The sequence below is a fragment of the Oryzias latipes genome, chromosome 20 (assembly GCF_002234675.1).
Source record: "Oryzias latipes chromosome 20, ASM223467v1".
NCBI classification, from domain to species: Eukaryota; Metazoa; Chordata; class Actinopteri; order Beloniformes; family Adrianichthyidae; genus Oryzias; species Oryzias latipes.
Window position 1 is genome coordinate 916,805 of NC_019878.2, and position 27,604 is coordinate 944,408.

The following is a 27,604-nucleotide window of genomic DNA, read 5'->3' on the forward strand; positions in this document are numbered from 1 at the left end:
TTAGAACAGATTTCCTTATATGATGAGTTGGGTTTTTCCAGACAAAGTCGCATAGCAGTTTATCAACAGTTTTGCTAACGATGTTACTGACATAAAGAGACTGAGCGGCATAAATGACTCTGGAGAGGAGAATTTGACCTTTAATGGAAAGGTCACGTAAGAGCCAGAGGTTAAACCTCTTTTTCATTTTATCAATAATTGGAAAAACGTTAGTATTACCTCTATCATTTTCAGTTTTTGAGATTATTATGCCAAGATACGTGACTGATGTCTTTACAGGAATATTAAAGAGTGAATCCGAATCACAAGATTTAATTGGGAGGAGTTCACATTTTTTCAGATTTAATGAAAGACTGGATGCTTTGGAAAAGGACTTAATTATATTTATTGCTAATGGAATTTGTGAGCTGTCTTTAAGAAAGAGAGTCGTATCATCGGCGAGCTGACTTACGACAATAGATCTACCAGCGATGGAGATCCCTCGTAATGGACTGGATTTAATGTGGTCACAGAGAAGCTGAGCTACAAGAAGAAATAGATATGGAGATATGGGACAACCCTGTCTAATCCCACGTTTTATATCAAACCTAGGTGATGAACCATGTTTAAGTTTAATAGAGCAGGTGGCATTGTTGTAAAGAGTTTTAATGACTTTGCAGAAGTAGTCACCAAAACCAAATTTTTGTAAGGAACGATACAGGAAGTTATGTTCTACTGTATCAAAGGCCTTAAAAAAGTCCAGAAATAGCATAAAAGAGTCATCCGCAATTAGATAAGAGTAATCGAGTATGTCCAAAACTAAACGAATGTTGTTTGTGATATGTCTGTTGGGTAAAAAACCTGATTGTGATTCATCTATTACTGAGTTAAGAACAGATTTAATTCTTTTAGCAAAAACTAAAGCTAAAATTTTATAATCATTATTAAGAAGACAGATGGGTCTCCAATTATCAATATAGAGTAAATCTTTGTGAGGTTTTGGGATAAGGGTAATAAGTCCTTGGGTCATACTCCAGGGTCAGCTGTCATTAGAAATACTTTCATTGTAAACTTCCAGTAAAAAGGGCGCCATCAGCTGGTAGAATAAAGTATAAAATTCAGAAGTTAATCCATCAGTCCCTGGAGATTTATTTGTTTTTAACACCTTGATGACGTCACAGACTTCTCCAAGACTTACTGGATCATCACAAAGTTCTTTCTCAGAGTCTTTAATTGTTCTGGTACTGTTTAAAGAATTCAAAAAGATTTCAGCCTCTATTTCAGAATATTGTGATGAATACAGATTCTTATAAAATGATGAACAATAGTTGGAGATTATTTTAGCATCACTACAATTTATGTCATTAATTTTTAACTCGTTAATAGTGTTTATTTGTCCTTGATGCTTCTCCATTTTAAAAAAATAAGAGGAGTTTTGTTCTCCTTGCTCAAGCCATTGTTTTCTGGATCTAATAAAAGCTCCTTCTGCTTTTCTTTTATAAACTTGATCCAAGTCTTCCTGTAGTTTGATCATTTGTAGTTTCTGCTCATCTGACAAGCTGTCTGGAGGTTTTTGTGATAGTACTGAGATGCCTGTGATTAAGTTATGCTCTTGTTGCTTTCTTAGTTTAGCTAAATTGCCACCAAATGTTCTTAAAGTTGTTCCAATTAGTGAAGCAGAAACGGACCTCTTCCCTTTTTTTCCTCTGCCGTTTCCGCATCTGCCTGCTCAGCACCTCAGCTGGGGCGGGAACGCGCGTGGACCACACCGGAAGTAGAGAGACCATACCAAAACAAAAGCCTTTTCGTGGTTTAGAAGCGACTCACTGATTTGTCCAAGTTTATTTTAACCAGAAAGATTGGAGCAATGCAAACGTGTTTTCATGCTGCAATAAAGTCGTTACAGAACCTATAATATTAACATCCAGCTATGTATTTTTTCTAAAGTAATCATATTTTATATAAGAAGAAAAAACAACAACAACAGCATTTAAAGTCCCCCAAAATTGGTTCCCTGAAAGCAAAATGAAATTATGCAGTGCTGGAACTCTAATCTTAACCCTGTCCCATAATTTATTGTAAAGAAAATAATTTTTATTATCAAGTCTGTGTAAGTTTATGTTATGTTAATGGTAAAGTTCTTTTGAAAGACCTTCGAATACAATCATTGGCTTCTCACTGTTTTGTTATTTACATTAACTTTTGTTTTAACATTTTATACTTCCGCTTTGTGTGAATTTGTTATTTTTATAATTTGTTCCATATGCCTCTTGGCCAGGGCTCTGAAAAGAACTCTTTGAATTAGTGGAGCTGTCTGGTTGAATAAGGGGAAATAAAATAAAATGAAACAGTTCGCACGTTTTTGTGGTATCGTTTTGGATTAACAACCTGATTTTGGCTCATGGAGTAGCAGTGTGTTTTTTGAATCTGTAATAAAATAACAGCAATCTGTGCTGTAATGTGATTCGCTCGTGGAACTCTTATTTTGACAGCGCCCAGAGGAAGTGCCGCGTGCCGCTGTGGACGTGCGGTGGACTTCTGTCGCTCTGCCTCCGTCTGGGCTGAAAAGTTTCTGGTCATGAGTGGACACGCGGTCCCCGCCGACATCTCCGGACACATGCTGGACCTGGACGAGGACGACGACCTGGATGTGTTCAGTAAGGTAGGGGCAGCGGACAGTTCGCGCGCGCTCAGGGCTCGCGCCTGCACTCTGATTTACCTGCTTGAACTTGAACAACCTGTGGCTTCTTTCTGAAATCGGGCGCGTTCGTGTCGGGAACCAGAATCCTGGGATCAGCTGACCTCAGGACCCGGTCCGCTTGAGTTCGGAGTCGGAACGACCCCGCCGAACCACCGCATTTTCTGACGAGATTTAAAAACTATTTTTGTTTTGTGAAAAGTTCTCTGAAGTGGAGAGTCGGCCTTTACAATTACATTCAGCTCCGGAAAGTTCCGGGTTTTATTTTCCTCCTTAGCGAAACCCGCTGCTTTGAAAGAACGAGTGACATTTCCGAGCAGGACGTGAAGGGGCCGGAGCGCTTTGATCTTTGGGTCCAGGATCCCGCAGAAACAAACGTCCAGAATTTCTCCTCGTTTGTTTCCAGTCTTCCTCCTCGGGGGAATCCCGAGTCCGGAAGAATCCCAGACGGAGGAAAGGAGTCTGCTTTAAAGAGGCCGTTTGGATGACGTCACAGTGGGAAACTTCCCACAGTTCACCTGCACCAGGTGCTCGAATCTGCTGATTTGTGCAAAGGACGTTTTCTGTGAGGAAGCTGCATTCAGCCTCTGCGTGTTGCGCATGCTCACATCCATGCAGAGGCTGAATGGAGCTGCTCCCCAACAGCATGTGGCCGAGGAAGACTGCAGATCACACCTTCGTCTGCTTTGGTTTACCCCCCCCCCCCCCCCCCCCCCAACACGTCCCTCTGCTTCTGTTGGAGGGGCTCCTCTGAAGAAGTCTGGTTCAATCAAAAGTTGGGAAAAGTTTAGTCAGTACATTGTACTCAACGAGAGTAACTAGGCGTTTTAACTAAGGTCGCATTCAGAAACACGTCTGTGGAGGACATGACGGCACCATCGAACACCTCAGGAACCTCAGGAACGTGCTGAAAAAACGGACAACGTTCCCCCAGTCCAGCTCCTCAGGGTCCACTGCTTCCCGCATAGACCCAGCATGCTTGTCAGGAAGTCTCTGCACAGGTTCAGGAATCAGGTGTGTTTGAGCAGCAGTGACACGTGCAGGACGGTGACCCTGAGGACCAGGACACTCTGACTCCAGGTGCATGGTCACTGGGTTCTTTTTGACCCGGACCAGATTTGTCTCCTCTGGCAGCTCACTTTGGACCCGAATTTGTAAATGGACCAAACCAGAGGACTCTGACAATGACGGTTGCATTGAACATTGGTGCAGTTCCCCAATGTGATCTATATGATTAAACAAAACAATCGAACAACATAAACACAAATGATAGAAAAGATTTGAAGTTTATTTAGTTTAAGCAATCAAAACAACAAGAAGGAATCAAAGAAGTCAAAAGAAATACTCGTCTATACATAGACACATCAAATGGAAAATGATTAGTCATGATGTGATAGGAAAATGAAATGCATGCATATATGTAAATCTTTGAGGGGTGTAACGATACACGTGACCGTTTTGGTACGGCAGTTTCGGTTCGGTTTACTTATTTACCGTTTCGGTATGTTGTTTCTTTTTCCCCCGCATATGCATTGTAACAACCCAGCTGCTTTGTCACTCGTAACGAGCTGCTAAGACTGTCCTTACCCCAAACTCCACACAGCCTTAAAGAGTCTCAGAGTCGACAGAGAAATAGATTACTCCATCTCTATTCCAGCATTTAAGTAAGGGTTAATGGCCTTCGAAGTCTGCGTTTATTACTTTTTAACGCACTTCGCGGAAGCTTCGCGTCGGACGGTTCAGGCTTCCACGGCGTCACTTACAAAAGTAATACATACTAACCGGGTTTTAGTCCTTAATTCTTGTTTTTTTTCCGATTTGCGCTGCCTTGTCTTGTGTGTGTGTGTGTGTGTGTGTGTGTGTGTGTGTGTGTGTGTGTGTGCGCTAACACACAAATAGCCGGACAGACCTCTCCTCTTCAGCGAGAATAGAGAAATTAATCTTATCATTAATTAACGGAAAATTGACTGACTTGGTGATTTAAATATGGCAGATAACGTTTATATAAAAATATACATATAAAATATTAAAAAAAATAGTTTAGTCTCTGTATTCTTTGAAAATCTTCCTAACTCAAAATGTATATCAAACAGCTGTGAGGATAGAGAGAAAGATGAGAAAAGAGAGAGAATCAGATGGAGGAAAGAAACAGATTAGTGTTATGGTGGACGTTCAGGGCAAAGCCAGTTCATACCAAGTCAGTCATTTTTAAAGAGTATTCTTTGTTTAAAAAACATGATTAGCAGGATGTTTAATTTGTTTAAAACATGAAATAATTGTAGCGTGGCCGTATGATTTAGTGGAGAAGAACACAGAAAGAGGTGAAGGAGACAGACATGAGGTTGGTGATGCATCTGATAGAAAAGAGAGCAGAGATGACTTCAGGGAGGAATAATTAAACTATTAAAGTCACAAAACCCTAGATGCTCATTCTGCTTTAAACTTCTGCTGATCACCTATTCTGGGAAAACAAGTGCAGACATACATGACAAGTCAGTCCCAACAGAGAAGAACGAGGAGAGAAGTTCAGATGATGATGGAGAAGAACAGAGAAGTACAGAGGAGGGGGCTGGGGCAAGGCATCACTCAGAAGATCCTTCTGAATGACCTTCAACACTAGGGGTGTGACGATAACCGCATCACCGCTGTGATGACCTCATCAGAGCACTTTTATTTTTTTTGTTAGTTCTTTATATGGTGCGTGATTGGAACTATAATAAACACATTAAACACATTCATCTTTGCTGATAATTTGCTTTTTCTGCTCGTCCTGTGTTCAGACTTCAAGGGTTTCTGGGGAAAACCTTTTATTACTGTTCTCCTTCACTCTGTAACACCAAACATGAACGCACACTTAGATTTCCATGAATATCACTACATGTTTTGTTTGGGAACTATTTTTTGCAACGTAACGTTACGTGTCTGTATAATAAAGGCGGAGCCTCCTGCCCCGCGTTCTTCATGGGTGTCAGGCTTCATGGCTACCAGAAAGGTGACAAAGTGTCTGCAGTCTGTTTATTACTGAGGAATATATAATATTCTGAGAAGATGTCTGTACCAGAGAGCACAGGTGAAGGCTCACCTGCAGCTAGAGAGCGGTCCACTGCAGAAGAATCAACACGCACCCCCGACACACGTGTGCGCTCCTTCCTCCTACACACAGCGCGCTGACACACACACACACATAGTCATTTATATTCTATATAATTAGTTCATTAGTTAGATAGTATTTAGTTTTTACTGTTATTTGTTAATAAAGAATACGGCTTTGTAATTGTATTCATTTGCGACGCGGCCATCTGGGAATTTAGTGTTTGGTTGGGGCGTGCAGTTAACCGCGACACCGCGCCCCCTGGTGGTTCATCACTGCGGTGACCAGAATTCCCACACCGTCACAGCTCTATTCAACACACAAATATGTGGAATCCTTGAGGTAAACATGGTAGAAAAAGTCTCACAAACATGTTCTGTTGGGCCACATCCAGAAGAAGTAATGAGATTTATACATTTAAACAACAATAGTGTTGTGTGGGTGTTTAGATAGCTTTATCATGGGCATTTATGTGTGTGTGTTGTCCTTCTGCACGCTGTTATCACTGCAGCTGAATGACTTTTTAAATCTGATGTACAGACGATGTGTGGGTTTCTGTTTTAAAGATACTTTGAAGTCCAGAGGGATTCGCCAGTCTTCCTTGTCTTGCTTTTTTTTCCTGGTGCTTTTGCTCTGCTTCAATCCTTCCGTCCTAACTGTACCATGTGATCACAGACCAACCACATCTTGGGTGAAAATAATCCCGCATCGTCTGCCGGTCCTTCCTGGAACCTCTGAGCTAAGAAAACTTTCAGGACCATTGATGTTCACTACTTTGCAGACATTATCATAAAACATTTGAAGCAAAAGTCGGACCTTTGGCGACTGAGTTTCTGATGATTGGTGGCTGATCTGGACGTGGTCATAGAAACCATGCTAACAGGATGTCTTTCTTTTGCCATTTTTATAGTTTACTCTGCTCAGGCTACACTCTGTTACAGTGCACACTCGCTCCTGTCAAAACCTTTACTTTGAAAATTCTCTTCCACGTTAATCATTTGGTAACTTGCAGATTTGTTGCATCTTCCATTCAAATCTCTCTGGGCAGACTGATTTCTTAAGCTTTATTGTTTTATTGTAGTGTGGTGAAACTGTAGCACACACTTTAATCAGGGCTCCAGACTAACGTTTTTCACTAGGAGCACAGTGGCCCCTAACTGAAAATTTTAGGGGCACAACCAGAAATTTTAGGGGCGCATACCGTAAATCAATATGCTAACCAAATCTACTAATTTCCACTGTATTACTAATAAATACTTTAATAATAGATGCAGAAATTACAATGTGCTGTTTCAAATTCAGTGTCACATTTTATTCTGCACTTTTGAAGATGCAACAAGGAGGTAAACTGACAGCACCATCGCTGTCATGACAGTATAAATAGTAAAGAAAACAGATGGAAATTTATCTTTGTGACACCAAATAGGTGCAGCCAAGATGCACAATAAGCGTGTTTGAGATCACCCAGGTGGACTCAACGCTGCGCCGATCACCTGGTGTGTGACATATATTTGTTTTTGCTCCAACATTAACTGTCAATCATCACAAAAATATCGCGAGAAAGGGGTGGGAGCAAGGGGCAAACCTACCCGGACACAGCTGGAAACTGAACTGACTGAAAGCTGCCCTACAGACTACAAAACAATGCATTATGGGACATGTATCCTGATGGTTTTTGTAGTGGAGTGATTAATTAAAATAATTTAAAATACCAATTCATTAAAAAAAGGCTACATACATCACAAAACATTAAAATAATCATACAATATATAATAACACAGATCATACTAAGGGGGAGAGGAATATTAAACTAAATTGAATGTTAAGGACAACTCCAATTTCCTGTTCTCCTTTAGTCTTGCTGCAGATTCGCTTTCATCTCACAGCCCCCCCCCCCCGCCTGGTGTCCCCAACGATCCAGGCGAGGTGCCGGTTCATCTCAAACACGTCTATCGTTGCATTTTCCCCACGTATTTTCAGTGTGTCTAAAACTAATGTTGTTTTTGCTCGAGCGTGTTTAAAGTTCAAGCCCCGTTAGCTGTCACGCATGTAGGTGTGGGACATTTATTCTCCTCAGCTGACCCGACTCCCGCAGGACGGGAGCGGTGTGCTGCCGTAACCCGTTTGATGCGCCGCCGTAACCGTAACCAAAACCTAAACCTTCCTCCGGGTCTGTGTGACCCAGAGAAAAATTCAGCACGGACTGCATGTATGTAGAAAATTACGAGCAAATAAATACGTTCTAAAGGAAAGTAAGGAACTCCTTAATGTGGTCCGGGGAGGGAGGGGGCTGTCAGGTGTCCTGCTTTCAAGCCCGGTCATTGTCACGCCCCCCAAGAGTCATATACCCCACTGTGATTGGTTGGTCAGCTTCGCCCACGACAATGAAAAAGTGTCATTGATACAAACTGGCGGGCTGCAGTAACATTAAACCTTCATATTAAGGCGGGGGCCGCAAAATATCATCTTGGGGGCCGCAAATAGCCTGCGGGCCGCGAGTTTGAGACCCCTGCTGTACACTCTGGCACTGGTACACTAGCCGCAGGTCGGAAGAAAGAATCAATAGTTCGCTTACCCATAGCTCAGACGCACATATCAGGTTGTGATATTTGTCTCTGTTTCCTTCCCACAGATGTTTACGCGCGCTCGATTATCTATAGGCCCCTCCCCCTCCACGCATTTTAGCCACTCACAGTGGCTTTCCCTATTCTTCTCACACGCAGTGGCCGCCTCACAGACAGGTATCACGCGAGAGTGTGCTCGCGTTTAATGAGTATGTGCGCGAGTGTGTGTGTCAGCCTGCGTGCGTGTGCGCTCGCGTCTCATTGATTATTTCAGTGATCATTGACGTGCCCCTTCCACGTTTGATGTATAAAAAAATACGGAGGGTGGGGGAGGCAAATTTACTGGTCGCACATGTGCGACTGGATGTAAAATTCAGTCGCACACTCTCAAATTTTGGTCGCAAAATGCGACCAATTGCTCGCAGTCTGGAGCCCTGACTTTAATCCTGCTGGTGGTGTCCTTCCATAACAAGCACTGCCTTTCAGAAACACAGTTGGCTCTCTTTATGGGACCTCAGCAAATCAGCTGATGGAGAAAGGTTGTGAGGTCAGCTAGTGCTGAACTGGAGCTGCAGAGGCAGGAAGTGGAATTAAGAGTGTGGCATTTCTCCCCCAGAACACATGCCTAACAGATGAAGGTCCAGTGCCCAACTCCCCCAGCTCCATGGTCAACCAGTACAGGCTGGAGGATGATGAAGAGCAGCAAGATGCCAACGCTAAAGACCTCTTCATCTCTGTTGACGACCCGGAGAGCCACATCACTGCCATCGAGACCTACATCATGTACAGAGTAGTGACCAAGGTGAGGAGCGGACCATCTGACACATTCCCACATTTGACCATTTTAAGTGTCTGGTTGTCTGAACACTGTTTGTAATAACAAAACAAAAGGAAAATGTGACGGGTCAAAATACGGTGGAACTTCCCTACATGGGTTCAGCGGTTGGGAAGGCCTATAAGGAAACATGGCTAAAGTCCAAATCCCCTCCAACACACGTGTGGTCGGGCCTCAGTCCACTCGCCCTCAGTATTCTTTGTTCTCGTGAAGACACGGTTGTGTTTTTTCACAAATGTCTGCGATTGTCAGGTATGTGGCAAAACACAACCGTGTCTGATAACAGAAGAACCTAATAAGTCAAAGTCTTTCTCTTCCAGTCAACTGTTCAAAAATGAAAAGTTTTCTCCCCGTGGGCTTGTGCTCAGTCTGGAGGGAGTAAATGGAGTTTGTAATGAGCACAGACTCCACCTGTTCAGATGTTTTCATTGATGTAGCAGCTTGTCTGAACAAAGATGGAAGGACGTCCTGTAGCGCTTCCTCCGGCCGTCAGGGCGTGTGGGGAAGCGTGTGCCGCGCTCTCATGCAAGAACCATTCGTTGTTTTCTCAGACCACACGGAGCGACTTTGACTCCAGTGAGTTTGAGGTCCGCCGACGCTACCAGGACTTCCTGTGGCTGCGGAGCAAGCTGGAAGAGAGTCACCCCACCCTCATCGTCCACGTATGTATGACTCTGAGCGGGGGGAGAAGGGTGTGTCTGAGGGTATTCGGGTGTGACAGAGGGCTGATGTCCTGCAGCCCCTCCCAGAGAAGTTTGTGATGAAAGGCATGGTGGAGCGCTTCAACGACGACTTCATTGAGACCCGGAGAAAAGCTCTGCAGCGCTTTCTCAGCAGGATTTCAGAGCATCCTGTCCTGTCTCACAGCCAGCACTTCAAAGTCTTCCTCACTGCACAGGTAACCCGTCATCCTGTTGATTGAAGGGTTCTGATTCTGTCCTCGTTGGGCCCAAAAGTCTTTGCAGTTTGAGCTGCAACTAACAAACCAAAGCAAGTCTTTGTCTGCTGCTTTGCTTTATCCTGATGCTAAGTGTTATTAACTCAGACATTCTTTTGCAGATCTGAATGACGTACACTTGTATGGCGCTTTTCCGCTTTTCTACCTTCTTAGAAAGCCCAAAGTGCTTTATAGTCACTGTCCCATTCACACACTGAAGGCGCGGCGCCACTGCCGAACACCGGCGCCAACCTATGACTACAGGGAGCAATGTGGGGTTCAGTGTCTTGCCCAAGGACACTTAGACGCAAGGGCAGGCAGGTTGGCCGCTCAACCCCTGTACATCAGCTGGTCTACTTTACATTCTAGTAACTCCTCCAGAGCCAGAAGCTACGCTCCTGTGAGGGGAGGAACCGAATCTCCTCCAGCTGTGTGGATGAGGAGGCAGGAACTCCATGATCAGTCTGACCTTACAGGGCTCCAGACTAACTTTTTTCACTAGGAGCACTGTGGCCCCCAACTGAAAATTTTAGGGGCACAACCAGAAAATTTAGGGGCGCATACCATAAATCAACATGCTAACCAAATCTACTAATTTCCACTGTATTACTAATAAATACTTTAATAATAGATGCAGAAATTACAATGTGCTGTTTCTAATTCAGTGTCACATTTTATTCTGCACTTTTGAAGATGCAACAACGAGGTAAACTGACAAAAGGATCACTGTCATGACAGTACAAATAGTAAACAAAATACCATACATTTAGAATAATAAAAAAAGTTTTTAGTAACAAAGTGATTACCGTAGTAACCTTTCGGTCATTTCACAGTTTCAAACAATACTTAAATGTATGTAAACATTAGGAGATGGAAATTCATCTTGGTGATACCAAATAGGTGCAGCCAAGATGCACAATAAGCGTGTTCGAGATCACCCAGGTGGACTCAACGCTGCACAGATCACCTGGTGTGAGACATACATTTTTGTTTTTGCTCCAACATCACCTGTCAATCAAAACCAAAAAATATCACTAGAAAGGGGCGGGAGCAAAGCGCCAACCTACGCGAACACAGCTGGAAATTTAGTACTGAACTGACTGAAAGTTGCCGTGATGACTACAAAACAATGCATTATGGGACATGTGTCCTGATGGGCTTTTGTAGTTCATTGATCAATTAAAATAAATTAATATGCCAACTGATTAAAAATTGGCTACATACATTACAAAAAAATAAAATAATTATAAAAGATATAAAATCACAGATCATACTAAGGGGAAGAGGCATATTAAAACTAAATTGAATTTTAAGGACAACAACTTCCTGTTTTCCTTAAGTCTCGCTGCAGCTTCGCCTTCACCCCACCCCCCCCCCCCCCCCGCCTTGGTCTCCCCAACAATCCAGACGCAGCGCTGGCTCATCTTAAACACGTCTATCGTTGCATTTTCCCCACGTGTTTTAAATGTGACTAAGACTAAATCGTGTTGTCGCTCACACGTGTTTAAAGTTCAAGCCCCGTTAGTTGTCACGCATGTAGGTGTGGGGCATGTATTCTCCTCAGCTGACCCGACTCCCGTGGAAGCGGTGTGCTGCAGTGACAGCCGTGCATGAGAACCGTGGTTTGGTTCACGAGTTTGAGACCCCTGCTGTACACTCTGGCACTGGTACACTGGCTGCAGGTCGGAAGAACGAATCAATAGTTCACTTACTCATAGCTCAGACGCACATAGCAGGTTGTGATGATTTTTATCTCCGTTTCCTTCCAACGCGCGCTCGATTATCTCTAGGCCCCGCCCCCTCCACGCATTTAGCCACTTACAGTGACTTTCCCTATTCTTCTCACACGCAGTGGCCGCCTCACAGAGAGGCATCACGCGAGTGTGCGCTCGCGTCTCATGAGTATGTATGCGAGTTTGTGCGTTTGCGTGCGTGTGTGTGCGCTCGCGTCTCTTGAGGATGTGTGCGAGTTTGTGTGGTTGCGTGTGTGTGCGCTCGTGTTTCATGAGTATGTATGCGAGTTTGTGCGTTTGCGAGTGTGTGCGCTCGCGTCTCATGAGTATGTGTGCGAGTTTGTGTGGTTGCGTGCGTGTGCGCTCGTGTCTCATTGATTATTTCATTGATCATTGACGTGCCCCTTCCATGTTTAATGAAAAAAAATACGGAGGCTGGGGGAGGCAAATTTACTGGTCGCACATGTGCGACTGGATGTAAAATTCAGTCGCACACTCTCAAATTTTGGTTGCAAAATGCGACCATTTGGTCGCAGTCTGGAGCCCTGCCTTATCCCCTCTTAGTATTGACATAAAACATGCTTCCATGCAGGTCTGCTGCTGTTCTGAGTGGATGGAGTGCCAGTTCATGTTTGCTGCTGTTAAAGCTGCCCATTACTCCATCTTTTCATCTGGCAGAGTACAGATCTGTGTGTGAAGTGTCCTGGGAACAGTCCTCAGCTGTTCTTCCCTTCACTGTCCCGGGCTTCCAAACTCTTCTCCATTAATGCTGTTTTTGACTTGTATCTGCCGCTCAAATCTAGATTCCTCAAGCATGAATGTGTGTCAAAGTCATGAACGTTCAGCAGCAGATCTTCTGTTGTGAGCGGCGATCACGCATTAAACATGAAGAACTTCCACATCCATGTAGACACGGTGCACAGTGCTTTCACACACTGTTAACCTTCTCAGCGGTTCACCTTAACCTTCTGGAGCTGTGAACGGGTTCTTCTTAAGTTAGGGAATGAAAACCGGGTTTTTGCTCAGCTCCAGCTCTAACAATCTAACAACCTTGGACAATCGACAGTTATAGACCCTTTTTACTTTCCCCTTACAGCATTACTTTATTATATAAAAAAAAATAATAATAAAAATACAAAAAAAATATTAAAAAAAGTAAAACAAATGATTAATCACTTATTGAAAATTGTTAAATTGATTGACTTTTAATGATATTACTTCACTTTCTCCAAAAATTGATAAATTGATTCAAAAATCTTTACTAATGTAGCATAACTTTGCACATGTTTTTAACTTTTGATACTTGATGAAATTTTGCTATGAAAATTCCTGAAACAGTGTTGTGTCTACTTTACTGATATAGTATTACGTTTTATTCATATGAATGACTTTTATAAGTAACATAATCTGCATATATTTCAGATGACTGATCTGCATTTGTTGATTTCTAAAATAGTTATTACTGACGTAATACTTAAGTAATTCATCTTTGTCATGTGCTTTATCGATATCTTATGATTTTTAATTCTGTCTGATAAAAACTAGGAACCGGATATTGATAAATCATGTAATAAAATGGTTATAGTATAACGGGGTGGGATTATATAAGTTTGCTTCCTTCCACTCCCTTTCAAGCAATATTTATTAATATGTCTAATTATCCTAAGTTTGATTAGTTACTGTATGAATGTATGACTGATGATTATATTGCTGTTGTGTATTATTGTACTTAATTGCTTGAAATAAACCATTTCAAATCAAATCAAAAATCAACATGAAGAGCTTTGCTGCTGTGATCCTGCAGGACCTGGCGCCACACAAGAAGCAGGGTTCAGGTTTCCTCAGCAGGATGGGGGAGACGATGAGGGCCGTGGCCAACTCTGTCCGCGGCGTGAAGGACAGACCGGAGGAGTTCGAGGTCCTGCAGGACTACGTGGAGAACTTCAGCAGCAAGATCTCCTCTGTGGACAAAGTCACCCAAAGGATCATCAAGGAACAGAGAGGTTTGTTAGGACTAGCCATTTCTGGGGTTTTCAGTTGTTTTGTCTGAAGGATGAGGAAGATCTTCAGAGAATTGGTTTTAACGGCTTTGTTCTTCAAGCAGCAGCTGTCCTGGAAAGACAAGACTAACGTGAAAACATCCTCTTTACCTTGGTAGCTGTGAATCCGTGCGTGGCAACAGAAACTAATGTGTCTAGAGCTGTGACGGTGTGGGACTTTTGATCACCGCGGTGATGATCCAGCATGGGGCGTGGTTAACGGGCGGCGCACTCAAGAACGCACACAGCTTGTAATAGAAATGAATCATTAGAACGCAGTAAATTTGTCGTATTTCCCCGCGAGACAGAAACTTCTGTTGTAGAATGAGGATGCGTGTGTGCTGCTGAAACCCCGCGTGTGTGTGAGTAGAGGGAGAAGAGGGAGCGCACGCAGCGCATGAGGAAGGTGAAGGTGAAGGAGAACAGTAATAAAAGGTTTCCCCCAGAAACCCTTGAAGTTTGAGCACGGGACTATCAGAAAAAGGAAACTATCAGCAAAGATGACTGTGTTTAATGTGTTTATAGTTCCAATCACGCACCAAATGCAGAACTTTAAAAAGAAAAGCGTGCGGTGATGAGGTCATCGTCACACCCCTATCTGTGTCCAGACTCGTCTTTCACATAAAAACTGCTACAACCAATTATTTCCTGGTGGACATCGGCTGACTTCTTCCGCTCTGAAGTGGGTCAGCTGCAGTGTTTCCTGCTGGGTGGAACAGAGAAGCAGCAGAAACCAAAGCCCCTCCTGTGGAAAAGATGACTCTGGCTTGTTGTGGGCTCCGTCAAAGACTGTGTTCTGTGTGTCCGAACCTTCAGGCAGAAGCTAAGCTTGTGGCTGCAGCCTCACAAGAGGAGGCTTGGATCAGAAATGAGTGGAACTTTCCAGCAGTGATCACTTTGGGGGTCAGGGCCAATCCAATGAACCGATCCCGCCTTCCAGTCCGCCTCTAAAGAGTTTTGTTTTCCAGAGTACCTGGATGAGTTGAGGCAGTACAGCTCCACCTACGCCCAGTGGGCGGGGTCGGAGGAAAACCTGTCTGAGCCGCTGAAGGGCGTGGCCAGCTGCGCGGAGCGGTGCTGTAAGGAAACAGAGGAGCGGATCCAGCACTTGTCTGAGGTCCTGGTCCCAGCGCTGCACGAATACGTCCTGTGTGCAGAAACCCTGAAGGTGCACCGCCGCGCATCCCAGCATTCCCTGCAGAAACACACTTCTGGCTGTAAATTCTAAGGTTTTGAATAGTTAAAGTACCATTAGCTGTCACACATTTGATCCCTCCCCTGGGGGAGCAGTGAGCTACAGACACAGCCGCGCTCAGGAAGCATTTGGTGGATTAACCCCCCCAATCCAACCCCTTAATGCTGAGTGTCCAGGGAGGCATTGCATCCCATTTTTAGAGTCTTTGGCCTGGATTTGAACATTGACCTTCCGGTCACAGGCCGGACACTCTACCACAAGGCCACTGAGCTGGCCTTAGAATAGAACCAGCAGTTGGTGCTTTTGATTCCAAACACTTTTTTCCCCATCAAAACTTAACTTGATAATTTATTAATTATTTATCATTTATTATTGTATTTAGTCAGTAAAGAATGGAAAATCACTGGAAAGTGTTTTAAAGAAGGTTTGAGTGGATCAGGGTCTCACACAGAGAAACGTGTGACAGGATGTGGGACGTGTTTTAACGACTGTTGTGTGTTTGCTCAGGCCGTGATGAGGAGGAGGGACAACATTCAGGCTGAGTTTGAAGCGAAGAGCGACGCCTTGGCGTCCAGAAGAAGTGATCTGGATGCGGTAAGTGTGACCTTGTCTCCTTCGTGTAGCTCTCGTCTGCTGGTGAGGTGAAGCAGGGGGCTCCATCGATGGGGGGCTACAATCCGGCAGTGTCGCCCTGAAGGTGGCGCTGTGGGTTTTTCAAAGATTCTTCAGAGACGAGGGGAAAGTCCTCAGCGTGACCCCAAAGGTTTCTTGTTTTTGTCTGTTTGAGGGGTTTTTCCCTGTGGAGAGACTGTATCAGATTCAGACTTTCTGTGCACTTAGCTTTAGCTCCTCCCCCACATGGGGGCAGCAGTTTGTTCTTTAGCTAGGGTTGTGCCGATGGACGATACCATCTTCCATCGTGATGGGTGACTGACCTCACGATGGAGAGACACCATGGTGATGCCACGCCCCCCGCCACACTGCGAGTCGACACCAAACACTCCAAGGATGAAGGAATGGAGGCGGGGTCCAAATACGCCCAAATTTACTGTTGGAGGAGTAAAGATTAACAGAAATATGTGGCAATTTTTACCAGAACCAGTCAGCCTTCAAAAAGAAAACACCATCTGATGCGTCACGTGTGAAATGACTACACACTATATCCTTATTGTCAATTCAACTAAACAAGTCTGTTTTACTTATGTTTAATAATAAAGTAAATGATATTTTCGTCCAGGGCATCAAACCGACCAGGACCGTCTTTGCAGACAGTACGTGTTGAATGAGAAGAGAAGAACGAGTGAAAACTTTACAAACCAGGGAAATGATGGCGTCCACTGGAAACGCCGTTTTTTTTGAGTTTTTTTGTTCTCATTTCTGTGGGAAACTGATCCAAACGGCTCTTTGACTGTTAAGGTTGCAGAGACTCGGAGCCCAGTCTTTCTGCTTCCTGAAATCTCCTCATCCTCAAAGCACCTCCTCGTGTTTGATTGACAGCCAGAGAAAGGGACGATGATGGCAGGAACAGAGCAGGGATGCATGAAGACTTGTTTTGGAGGGGGCTGTGCGCTCAGGAAGTCTGCTCTGCTTCCAGCTGCAGGACGAGGTGGATGAGCTGGCAGACCGCATGGACAAGTCCAACAGCGCCTTACATGTGGACTGGAGCCGCTGGAGGAACGCCATGAGAACGGACCTGAAGGCGGCCTTCACCTCTACTGCAGAGAAGAACGTGGAGTATTACGAGAAGGTGACTTGATGAAGGCTTCCTTTTTTCTTTTTCTTTCACCTTTATTTAACCAGGATAAAAACACTCATTGAGATTAAAAATCTCTTTTGCAAGAGCGTCCTGGCCAAGAGGCAGCAGCACAACAATAACACACAACCCTTATATACACTCACACTCAATCATAAAAGACAGTTTTAAATAAAGCATTTACAGTTTGAAAGCTTTGTCTCACGTTCCTTTAAAAGTTTTTTAAAAGAGCCCCGGGAGATCAAATCTTTCAATTCTAATTCTAGCAGATGTAACACAAAACGGTGAAAGCCACGCTATGCTGGATAGAAGACCACAGAATCCCGGTTGCATGGTCCTGCTGTTGAAATGAGTCTGCAGGTTTCATCCAGCAGGGGGCAGCAGTACAACAGCTGTGAGAACCACAGGATGCAGAAAGTGGTACCTGGAACAGGAACTTTTAGGAAACCTCCAAGGTTTAGGTGACCTGAAACGAATCTGTCAGGCTGAAAAGTAACTGGATGTTTATTTGTCTACATTTTCTGACAAAGGTGTTAGAATACTGTTGCAGTGGGACCCTGTCCGGGTCTTCCTGTGCCCTGAAAATCCAGCTTTGTGTCAGGAAGGGCATCTGGCGTAAGAATCTCTGCCAAACCCCCCGTGAAAATCTGATTGGCTATGGCGACCCTGAAGGGATGAACAGGGGCGATCTGATGTCAAGCAGACGTCATGGCTTCTGATCCGGTGCAGATGGAGGTTCTGCTTCAGATTAGGTCCACATGGGTCACAGCCACCGGACTGGAAGGATGGAACCGGGTCTGAGCGCTCCTGCTCGGATCTGTCTTCCCGCCCTTCCTTCCAGAGCTCGCTCTGCCTCAGCTGCCTCAACCCCCCCAGTCCACAGCCTTTCATGGACGTGCAGGGAGGGGGGGCCTTTCGCACGGTGTGGCTGCCTCCTCCAGATCACTGCTTCCTGCAGTGAATGTGGATCTGCTTGGTCAAGTCTGCAGCTCCTCAGATAATGAGGGGAGATGAAGACATGAGGCAGGTCCCTCTGGGGGGGCACGGGTCCCTCGGGGGGGGGGGGGGGGGGACCTACCACCAGCAGTCTGTGGGTCTGCTCTGATCTGACCTTTGACATGCAGCAGGTCACATTGCTGGTGGTGCTGAACCTGGATTCAGGTGATGGTTGTCAGTCAGAGTGGGATCTTCTGCCCTCAACTATCAGAGACACCAGTTTGGTTGGACAGTTTCAGTCCTTCCTCCACTAATGACTCTTCCTCTGTTTCAGTGCCTGGCGGTGTGGGAGTCCTTCCTGGTGTCTCAGAGGGGGGAGTCCATCAGTCAGAGGGACTGAGGAGATGCTGCTGGACCTGTGAGGACCTCCGTCTGTCCTCAGGACCGCTGACCGTTGTCCAACTCCTTCATTCAAAGAGTTGGGTCCACTCTGATCATTCCAGACACCTCCAGCCCTCCCCCATGGGTCAGACCCCCGCCTGCTGCTGTTTCTCTGTCTCAGCCTCCAACGTTCAGCCTGAAAAGGATGCAGGAATCTCAAGTAGTTCATGATGGACCTTGACAGAACCAGCTTTAGGAGTGACTGGCAGAACCAAAGACGCCTCTGTTTGGACCTTTTCTCTTGGATTTGTGCTCATTCTTCATTCTTCTGTCACCCTGCAAACTTTCCAGATCGTCTTCGTCTGGTGTGAGACACCAGGCTCTGCTTCTAATGTCCTCCTTCATCACATCCTCTGACGTGAGGCAGATGCTGCTGTTCAGCTTCCAAAGGGACTTCTATGAAACCGGGCTGACCCCCCCCCCCCCCCCTCGTTCTTTACAGTCTGCTTTCACTCTTGGAAGATCTTTGAGATTTTTTTGTTGAGTAAATAAATAAAAAGCACAGAGCAGAGATGTGTTTCCTTGTACGTGTGGTCATGCATTCAGCAGAAATCCTCTGGAGACTCTGAACCTGTTCTGGAGCACGGACCTTCACCGTCTGCAGGGAAGAAGAGGCAGAATTCAGGGAAACGTTCAAGTTGAAGAAACGGCTCAGGAAAGGTGAAAACCTGCAGAAATGCAGCCGCTGGCTCCCATCATTCCTCTGCTGCTGCTGGAAGTCTGATGGTTCTGACAAACCACCTGCAGCTCTGTCCCACCGCTCAGAGGGGGGGGCCTCCACCCCACCTTTGGTTTGGAGACCTGTACCCAGAATGCCCCCCCCCAGGCAGCTTCTCCACACATGTAATCACATTCAATATTAACAAGCTGCTTTAAATAAAGCCAGGCTAGAAAAGTAGGTCTTCACAGCCCGTTTCAGAGGGGAATACATGAGGGGGGAGGCTGATGAACGGGGGGGAGGGGAACAAACACTTCCTGCACAGATGAGGAGGGGGAGGAAGAGGAGCACGCTGCAGCAGCAAAAAAAAAAAAAAAAGCTGTGCAACGTTGGTGCACAGCTTTTTCAGGTCTGTCCTCATTTGGGTTTAGGACAGTGGTCTGGCTGGGCCCAGTCTGGAGCAGCAGAGTGGTTCTGAAGCCACTCCTTATGTTAGTGGTGTGCTTTGGGTGTTTGTCTTGCTGGAAGGTGAACAACTTCCCAGCTAGAAGTTGGCTTAGAAGAACTGGTGCTGCCTTCAAGGCCAAAGGTGTCACACCAGCGACCTGCAGTCAGGGAGGCAGGTGTGGCTGTGCCTCACCTGCAAAATGCAGCTTAATAAAAAACAGAAATCAAATAAATATACATATTTTTATGATAAAAAAAAATCAAATGATATTTTTTAGACATGTATATTCTATAATTACTTTTCTGTTTTTTGTCAACATTTCTTTGGTAAAAAAGTAGTGAATTTATGAATTTCCTGTTCAAATCCAAGAGAAATGGCAGGTGAGGTACTGACTGTCACCACACACACACTGAGCTGTCGCTGACGCATGCGCTTCACTGTTTCTGTCTTTCTATCGTCATAAAATACGCCTTATTGGTTCAATGCTATACATCCCTCAACCCACTGTTTTACTGTTTGTCTTTCTTTATTCTAGTATCTTCCACCATTTTTTGCTGCTTATCTCCGTCTACAATGTTTCATCTATTTGAACCATTCAACTATTCAAATGTTCAGCTCTTTCAGCTTTTGAGACTGTGACTTTTGGTCCTTCAAATCCTTAAGCCTTTCAAGATATTTTCAGATATTCCAGGATTTTTTCCTCCATTGAAATCCATGGGGAATCCTTGAAGCAGAAGCTCGCTGGTTTGATACCCGGCTCTGGCATTTTTTACAAACATATCTTTATCGTTATTCTGCTGTTTTCGCTTTCTTTATGGTCAACTTTGATAACTTCTTTATTTGTTCAACCCTGCATTTTCTTCTGGAATTGCAGCTCCTTCTAGTTTTTGATTACTTCAATTTGAATCACTTCACTCATTCAGTCTTTTTTTATTTGCTAAAAATGTGCATTAGACCTTGTGCTATCCTATGGGGTCCAGATGACCCCACCCTTCCATTGACGTGTTCTCCCTACCATGACAAAGGTGGATAAAGGTGGAAAGATTTCATGTAATCAATGGACACCAGTGAAGATCACAAACCATTGAAGAAAAAAGGTTCAGAGCACTGTCTAGTGGGTCTAGATGACCCAACTCCCAATGTTAAAGTGCCTAGGATAGCACGAGGGTAAGAAATACAGGTGAGGCATGCAGTGCGCCTGCCTAAAGGCAGAGGGCGCTAGTGATCCCAGAGAATGTGACACCGCGGCTACAGAATCATAGAATCAGTGCTATCTAGTCAAGTGCAGCCGTCCAGTTCTTCTTTACTATTGTGTAGCAACATTTTCTACATGGAGGATTTCGTGTCTCAACTCAGGAATTAGTGGAGACGTGTCTCTGGCAGTGGTCTCCATGGAGACGGAGAGACTTTTAACACTGAAGAAAGTAAAGGAAGACTTCTCCAAACAGGTTATCCAGGTGTTCCTTCAGAAGGAGCGGCACACGGACTTCATTTAGAAGTAAAAGTAAGTCAATAAGAACAATTATGGTGATTTTTTTTTCAATGCTACAGTTTATAAACAGAAGAAAAATGTTGAAATGACTTTTTTTATTGACACATTTCAAATGTTGCTAATCAAATGTTGAATTAGCGACTCTGCAGGGTTCATGTTTGTGATTCAGCGCCTCGCCAGCCGCCACTGCGTCAAACAGAATAATGATTTCTATTAGATTTCTCATTGTTCTTTCACTGCATTTTGTTGAGTCATGAAAATATATTAAGACCTTCCATGTTCCATTTCCAGACCTTCCATCTGGGGCTGGAATCATTAAAGCTTACAGTCGACAACACACTGAGCTGCATTCATGCAGCAGCATCATGGTTACAGTTTTTCATCCCATTTATTTGCATTTGACAGTACGATGACACTCATCACTACAACTACTGCCTTGATGTGCCTTCCATACGTTGGATCTTTGGTCAGCCTGCTCCTCTTCCTCTGCAGCTTCATTTCCTCAAACTGACAGTGAGCAGAGTCACTTTCAGGAGGCAGATCTGCTTCCCAACACTTAAAATGATCTGAGTTCTAAAGAGGAAGCTTTCATCCTTTTCTCTTTTGAGAATGAATGGAGAGCAGAGCACAGGAAGCCGTGGGAGGGGGGCGGGTTTGTGTGGGACGACAGAGTTTGTGATCAACTAAAAGCAGTTTTTGTGGGGAGGAGACCGACAGTTGACTCTGCTGGAACCTTTTTAATGAGGGAATGTTCTCGACAGATGACAACAGTGTCACGGTTGACCTCAAAGAGTCAGGTTAGTCTCCTGAAAAATACTGGAGTATTTGTATTGTCTGCTAATTATCAAGGATCTCTGTTAAGGTGTTAGACAGCAGTCTTCTTTTAATAAATACTATTTCTCATCTTCATTTGTGACTGAGCTGATCAATTACCTCTTTACCTGGGCTAACACCTGTGCTAACCTGAGCTTAGGCTATAGACAAAACCCTCAAGTTAAGGACAAACATGGGTTTCCCCTCTTCAATCCTAATCTTTCAAATCTCCAAGTCCAGAAATCTTTGGTTTGTTAATGAATTGTGTGCCAACACCTACAGTAAGCAGGTATTGTCTTTCCTCATAAAGATCCTTTTCACGCACCTTCTAAATGTGCTTTTATTACTGTTATGATTATTATTAAGGGCCTGCTAGCACATCATTTTTAAATCCGTGCGGTCAATGCTCAGGTCCTTGGAAGGCGGAAATGCTGCTACGTAGTCCTCAGAACGTCTACGTTTGATAGTTTCAGCATTGTATAGTGTAAACGCAAAAATTAAAAGATGATGTAAGCGGGTCGTCAAAAAAATCGGACATGGTCAGAAAATCGGATATGGGCATCAAGACCTGCAGTGCAAATGCAGCCTTATAGTACTGTCAAGTTGTCCTTCAGGGTACGGTCCTTTCTCTGCTGGTAATACTTCCCATAACACACGTCAGAAGGATCCCTCACACTAAGCGTTTGTTTAAAACAGAGATGTTTACCTGGGTTGGCAGTTAAAGAGTTACTCCTGCAGATTCCATCAATGTTTCCTTCCTGTCACTAGAAAAAACTCTGTGGGTTTCTGAGACTGATAACATTATTTGTAGATCTAAAGGAACTCTTTCTTTTGCCTTCAGAACTGCTTTTTGACTCAGGAGATGGCGCCGGTGTATGTGGCCGCTCGTCTACTCTCGTCCCTGTTGTCCATAGTTGTTTTATTTCTGTGCTTTGGTACGCAATTAACAAAGTCTCTGCTGGTATACAATCGTCAGTTACTTTTATGTCGTCAATATGCCAACTCTGATCTAATATTGTTTAATTATTATGGGCGCCAAACACTACCCCCTTTGCTTTCGGGCATCCCAGCTCACCTGCTCAGGGCGTCGGCCCTCATCCTGCGGCAGAAGCGTCATCGGAAACGCGGCAAGCGCGGGGGCCGCCTTGTGAAGCTGAAGGGCGTCTGGGCATGCTCCCCGTCCTCTTCCCGAACTGGATCTGGATTATTTCCCTGCTTCATGCCGTCCTGGCGCCCGAGGTCTGCAATATCTTCGTTGCGGGCTGTGATGATGGATTCCGGCTTCGCAGTTCCTGCTCTCCTAGGCCCCGCCAGCGCGGGGTGAATCCCGGGAACCTCCACAGTCTGCTGCTCCAGCCAGACTTGGACTGGTAAATGCCAGATCGTTGGCAAACAAGACGTTTATTCTGCGTGATTTCTTTCACTTCTCGCTGTTTGGACTTCCTCTTCGTGACTGAGACCTGGGGCCTCATTCATAAAACTTTGCGTAGGATTTGCGTCAGAAGTGGCGTACAGATGAAACATAGGACGTGCGTACGTCCTATGTAAAATATTCGTAATCCGTAAATATTAGGATTTATAAAACCGTGCGCACGCACATCCTACGCATCTTTCCCTTAATAAATCACAACCAATTCTAAATGCAGCGCAGCTTTTGCGGCTTCATGACACGCCCATAGTTGCCCATAAATAGTCCGTGAAACGCCCACAAATGAATATTCATTGATTGCGAAACCACGGCAAACACCGAGAGGAAATCAAAAAAATGTAACTTCACTCAATGTGAAGTAGAAGTTATCGTTGGCGAGGTGGAAAAGAGGAGAATAATGTTGTTTGGAGGGCACAGTGTGGGCATTACTAATGCCAAAAAGGCACGTGAGCGGCAAACGGCGTTAGTGCTGTAGCCTCACAACCTCGGACCGTGGTTAAATAAAAAAGAAATGGTCGGACATCAAAGTCGAGGCAAAAAAACCTCTGGCGCTGCATCGCCAGAGTGTGTCTGCCACGGGGGGGGGGGGAGAGACACACACCGAATCATGGGATGAAGCTTTTATGCCTTTTAACACGTGTCGCATTACCCGGCTAAGGGTCGGCTGAGATATTCCTGACCTGTCAGCCAATTCCCTCTGAAAAATGCCAGTCGCACGGCGTGGTCCTCCGAGTGCTCCTCTGCCCAAAAGCCCGCAGAGGTCCAACAGGATGGCTGGAGGAAGTGGGAACCGGCTCATAAGCCACTCGTCCTCGTTTGCCAGCAAGTCTTCTTGCTGTCTAAAGATGCATTCACTCCTAATTCTTCCATTTGCCACATCTTCTAAGAGCGCAAGATCAGCCATTGTGCGTCATTACGCATTGTGATGGGGCATTTTATTTCCCTCCATTTAATTACATCTGACAAGCTACAGATGTCGGTAATAATTCACGTGGAAATGGGAAATTGATCAGCGCAAATGTAATTTCTTGTTGCTTTCTGAATGGTTGAGACATACGCCATACATTGTTTTATCAAAAATAAAACAAACTAAAGGCATATGCATGAATACCATAATTCTGTAGCTTATGAAGAAATATTTTACTATGAAAACAACTTTCCCCAGTGGACAATTAATGCATCTCTCTCTATCTATCCATCTGTCTGTCTGATTGCACCTATATCTGCTCCGCCAGACGGACACATTGACGGGAATATCAGTTTTGTACATTATTTCGTTCAAGTAGTTTATTCACTTTTGTTTGTTTTCTGAGTTTCCATCTCAGGTGAGCCATCCACAGTAATCAGCAGAGGAGATTGGGAAAATCCACTGGGGAACTGCAGGGGTTGCCAACTCTCCTCATGGACTTTATTTTGCTTATTTAAATGAAATGATTTAGTCCACTTTTTGTTGAAGAATACGTTTGTATCATATGAATTTTGTTTGGTTTCTGTTTCTGTTTTGTAATCAGATTAATTAGTTTGATTAGGTTGGTTTCCTCTCCCTCATGTGTCTAGTATGGTTTGTCCCTGTCTATAAAGCTTCCCCAGTGTGTCAGTGTAATGGCTAAGTCTGGTCAGGCCTGTTCAGTTTAGTCCCACTTGTTTTGTTTCATTTCGTTATGTTTTCAGTTGGGCCCAAATTACTTTAGTTTTGAAACTATTCTGTTTTTGTACCTTTTTTAATCTTCCTTTACAAAGAAAAAAAAAACTACCAAAAAAAACCAATATTAAAAGATCTTGCAAGAAACACCTATTTTTGTCCATTGACTAATTGTGAACCGTCACAATTACTTCTACTTGAAAGAAGATGCGAGCGTAGAACAAATGTGGAAAGAGACTAAGTCAGTATGGATTGAAACATGCGAAACAGTTTTGGAGAAGAGAACAAGGCAATACAAAGAGTGGATCACACCTGATACATGGAGAAAAATAGAAGAGAGGAGGACCAAGAAAGCTGTACTCAACAACAGCAAAACCAGGTCCGCAAAAGCAGAAGCCCACCGACTGTATACTTTAGCCAACAAAGAAGTGAAGAAGAACATCAAAAAAGACAAGAAAACTTTCGTGGAGTCCATGACTGAAGAAGCGGAACATGAAGCCGGACAGAAAAACATTAGAGTAAGAGAGACCACATCACGCCAATTTTAGCATCGCTCCACTGGCTGCCTGTGCATTTTAGAGTTCACTTTAAGATTCTTTTATTTGTTTTTAAATCTTTACAGGGTCTTGCCCCGCTGTACCTCTCTGAGCTTCTCTCTCCTTACTCGCCGGCCCGGTGCTTCAGATCAGCTGATCAGCTGCTTCTGGAGGTACCGAGGTCCAGATGAAGCTCAGAGGGGACACTGCTCCAAAGCTTTGGAACTCTCTGCCAGTGTCCATAAGAGAGGCTCCATCACTGTCCATTTTTAAAACACGCCTGAAAACCCATTTTAATGCTCTGGCTTTTAATACAACATGAGACTTCTGTTATTGCTGTGTTGCTGTACTGGTTTGATTGTTTTTATCTCTCTATTTTTAATCTTGTGTTTTAAGATGTTTTAGTGTTTGTTTTCTTCTTTTCTCGTGTTCAGCACTTTGTGTCGGCTGCTGTTGATTGAAAGTTCTATATAAATAAAGATGAGTTGAGTTGAGTTGGTTGCGTTCTGACTAGCGTGGTGGTGTTTAATCAAATGATGGTTTTCCAAAAGAATTCTTAAAGCCATCCAAGGCTACGTTCACACTGCAGGGCTTAATGCTCAATTCGGATTTTTTGAAAAAATCCGAATTTTTTGCAAGATCGTTCACATTTCCAAGTAAATCCGATTTGTGGTCTCCAGTGTGACCGTGAGACGACCCAAAACTGACCCGCATGCGCAGAAGAGTCCTCAACGGTGAACGACGTCACTCGTTTGCGGAGCCAACGTGAACAATGGATGTCAACAGTGGAGCTCTTTTTGCAAATCGTCTGTACCCACTGTAGTAGAATGAGGATCTCTTTGGGCCGCGTGCCGTACAGACAGGAGAAGAGCGCGTGCAGCGGTGGAGAATGGGGGGGGGGGGGGGGGGCAGTGTGGGCGCATTCATGTTGTGTGTTACGGAGGAAGGAGAACAGAAATAGAAGAAGGTTTCCCCCAGAATAAATGCTATGGAGTCTTTATTAACCCGCTCTGGAGAATCCTGGAGAATCTAAGGGTCAGAACAGGGAGGAGGAGGAGGGGGAGGATCCCCCTTGGGTCCCCCGCGCTTCTGATCACGGTTGGAAAGGGGAGAAAGATAAAAAAGTAATCGCCGGAAAGGTTCAACACCACGCTCGGCCATTTAGCTGGAATTTTTTTCAAAAACCGCCCGGTTGCGATAAGAGCCCTGGAGTTTGGCCTGAATCGAGCTGTCACCCCAAATGTTAATCCAATCGGTGACCTTGCTTCCCTTCCACTGACTGGTCTCAGCAGCATCATCTGCCATGGTTGTTACTTCAACGCAAAATGATGACGTTTGTTGCGTATCGATGACGTATGGTTCGGAATCAAGCCGCCTGGCCGGTCAGACGGCGGTCGCAATTGAAAAGATCGGATACGTTTCGGAATCAGGACGGCATACCCAAGTGGCCTGGGTCGCAATTGAAATCGGATCTGTATCGTTCAGACTGTCATGAAAAGATCGGAATTGGGTTGCATAGGGGCAAAACAATCGGAATTGGGTCGTTTCAGCCTGCAGTGTGAACGTAGCCCAAGTGTTCACAGAGCATCCTGCTGATTCTTAAGAACTTGGCTCTGAAACTGTTCCGTCTTCCTTGTTGCTGGTTGTTGGTCTGTTCCTGCACACTGTATGAAGCCTGCTAAGCACGTCTCAAGTTGGTGTCCCTGATATCGGATAAACATCTTGACACACTAGAGCTGACATGGGTCAGAGTTTCACTGAAGCAGTCCTGGATTTTGGTTTCCAGCTTTGATATATATGTTCAAAGGGTCAAACAAGTGCAAGAGTTGGAGGACCAACAAACGTCAGCTGCTTTCTATTTGCTAAAACTGTTTGAATGTCCTTCATTAAAGCCTTCCAATTTCAGTATTTTTACATTTTTCTTTTAATAATTTGTTCATGATAACACTCAGAAGAAGAGACAAAGCTGCCTCACTTAAGTCCACTTTGATTAAGTGATGATTTAGTGGCCCTTCATTCATCTTAATGAGCCCTTTTCCTGTCATTGGCTCATTCTTAGTCTTTGTAGGTGATGAGGATGGTACTGATCGGAACAGAGCCTGCTAAACAGATTGTAAGATGGAGTTTGGGTTCACTCCAGTCTGCCCACTTGCCCAGGACACTGTCCCTCGGGAGGGACATAATCCATTCAAGAAATTGCACCAACCAGAATTCATGAGAAGCAGGGATGAAGAAGGCAGATGAAATGAAAGCAGGAAGATGAGAGTTGCAGCGGCAGTGGAAGCGGCTGTGGTCATTAAGTCCTATTATGTCACCCTTGATCAGTGTGGATGTCTGCCGGCCTCCAGGCTCTCTGTGCAGGATGCAAAACACAAATGATGTCAA

General features: G+C 44.6%; 1 protein-coding gene across 1 annotated transcript; it reads left to right on the forward strand.

Moving 5' to 3' along the window:
* Nucleotides 1-2,477: 2,477 nt before the first annotated feature.
* snx7 (sorting nexin 7) lies at nt 2,478-18,717 on the forward strand. The gene is made up of 9 exons (XM_011473567.3): nt 2,478-2,641; nt 8,949-9,134; nt 9,719-9,829; nt 9,907-10,065; nt 13,642-13,840; nt 14,845-15,044; nt 15,579-15,665; nt 16,666-16,818; nt 18,095-18,717. Exons 1-9 carry the CDS (start codon nt 2,558-2,560, stop codon nt 18,158-18,160), a joined length of 1,245 nt encoding a protein of 414 aa, XP_011471869.1. The 5' UTR covers nt 2,478-2,557; the 3' UTR covers nt 18,161-18,717.
* The last annotated feature ends 8,887 nt before the right edge of the window (nt 18,718-27,604 follow it).

What these genes read in the sequence shown, in the direction of transcription:
- snx7 (XM_011473567.3), top strand. Translation starts at nt 2,558, where the DNA reads ATGAGTGGACACGCGGTCCCCGCCGACATCTCCGGACACATGCTGGAC. An exon ending in ACCCCACCCTCATCGTCCAC is followed by an intron (nt 9,830 to 9,906) that starts GTATGTATGACT and finishes GATGTCCTGCAG; the next exon opens with CCCCTCCCAGAGAAGTTTGT. An exon ending in GAAGAAGTGATCTGGATGCG is followed by an intron (nt 15,666 to 16,665) that starts GTAAGTGTGACC and finishes CTCTGCTTCCAG; the next exon opens with CTGCAGGACGAGGTGGATGA.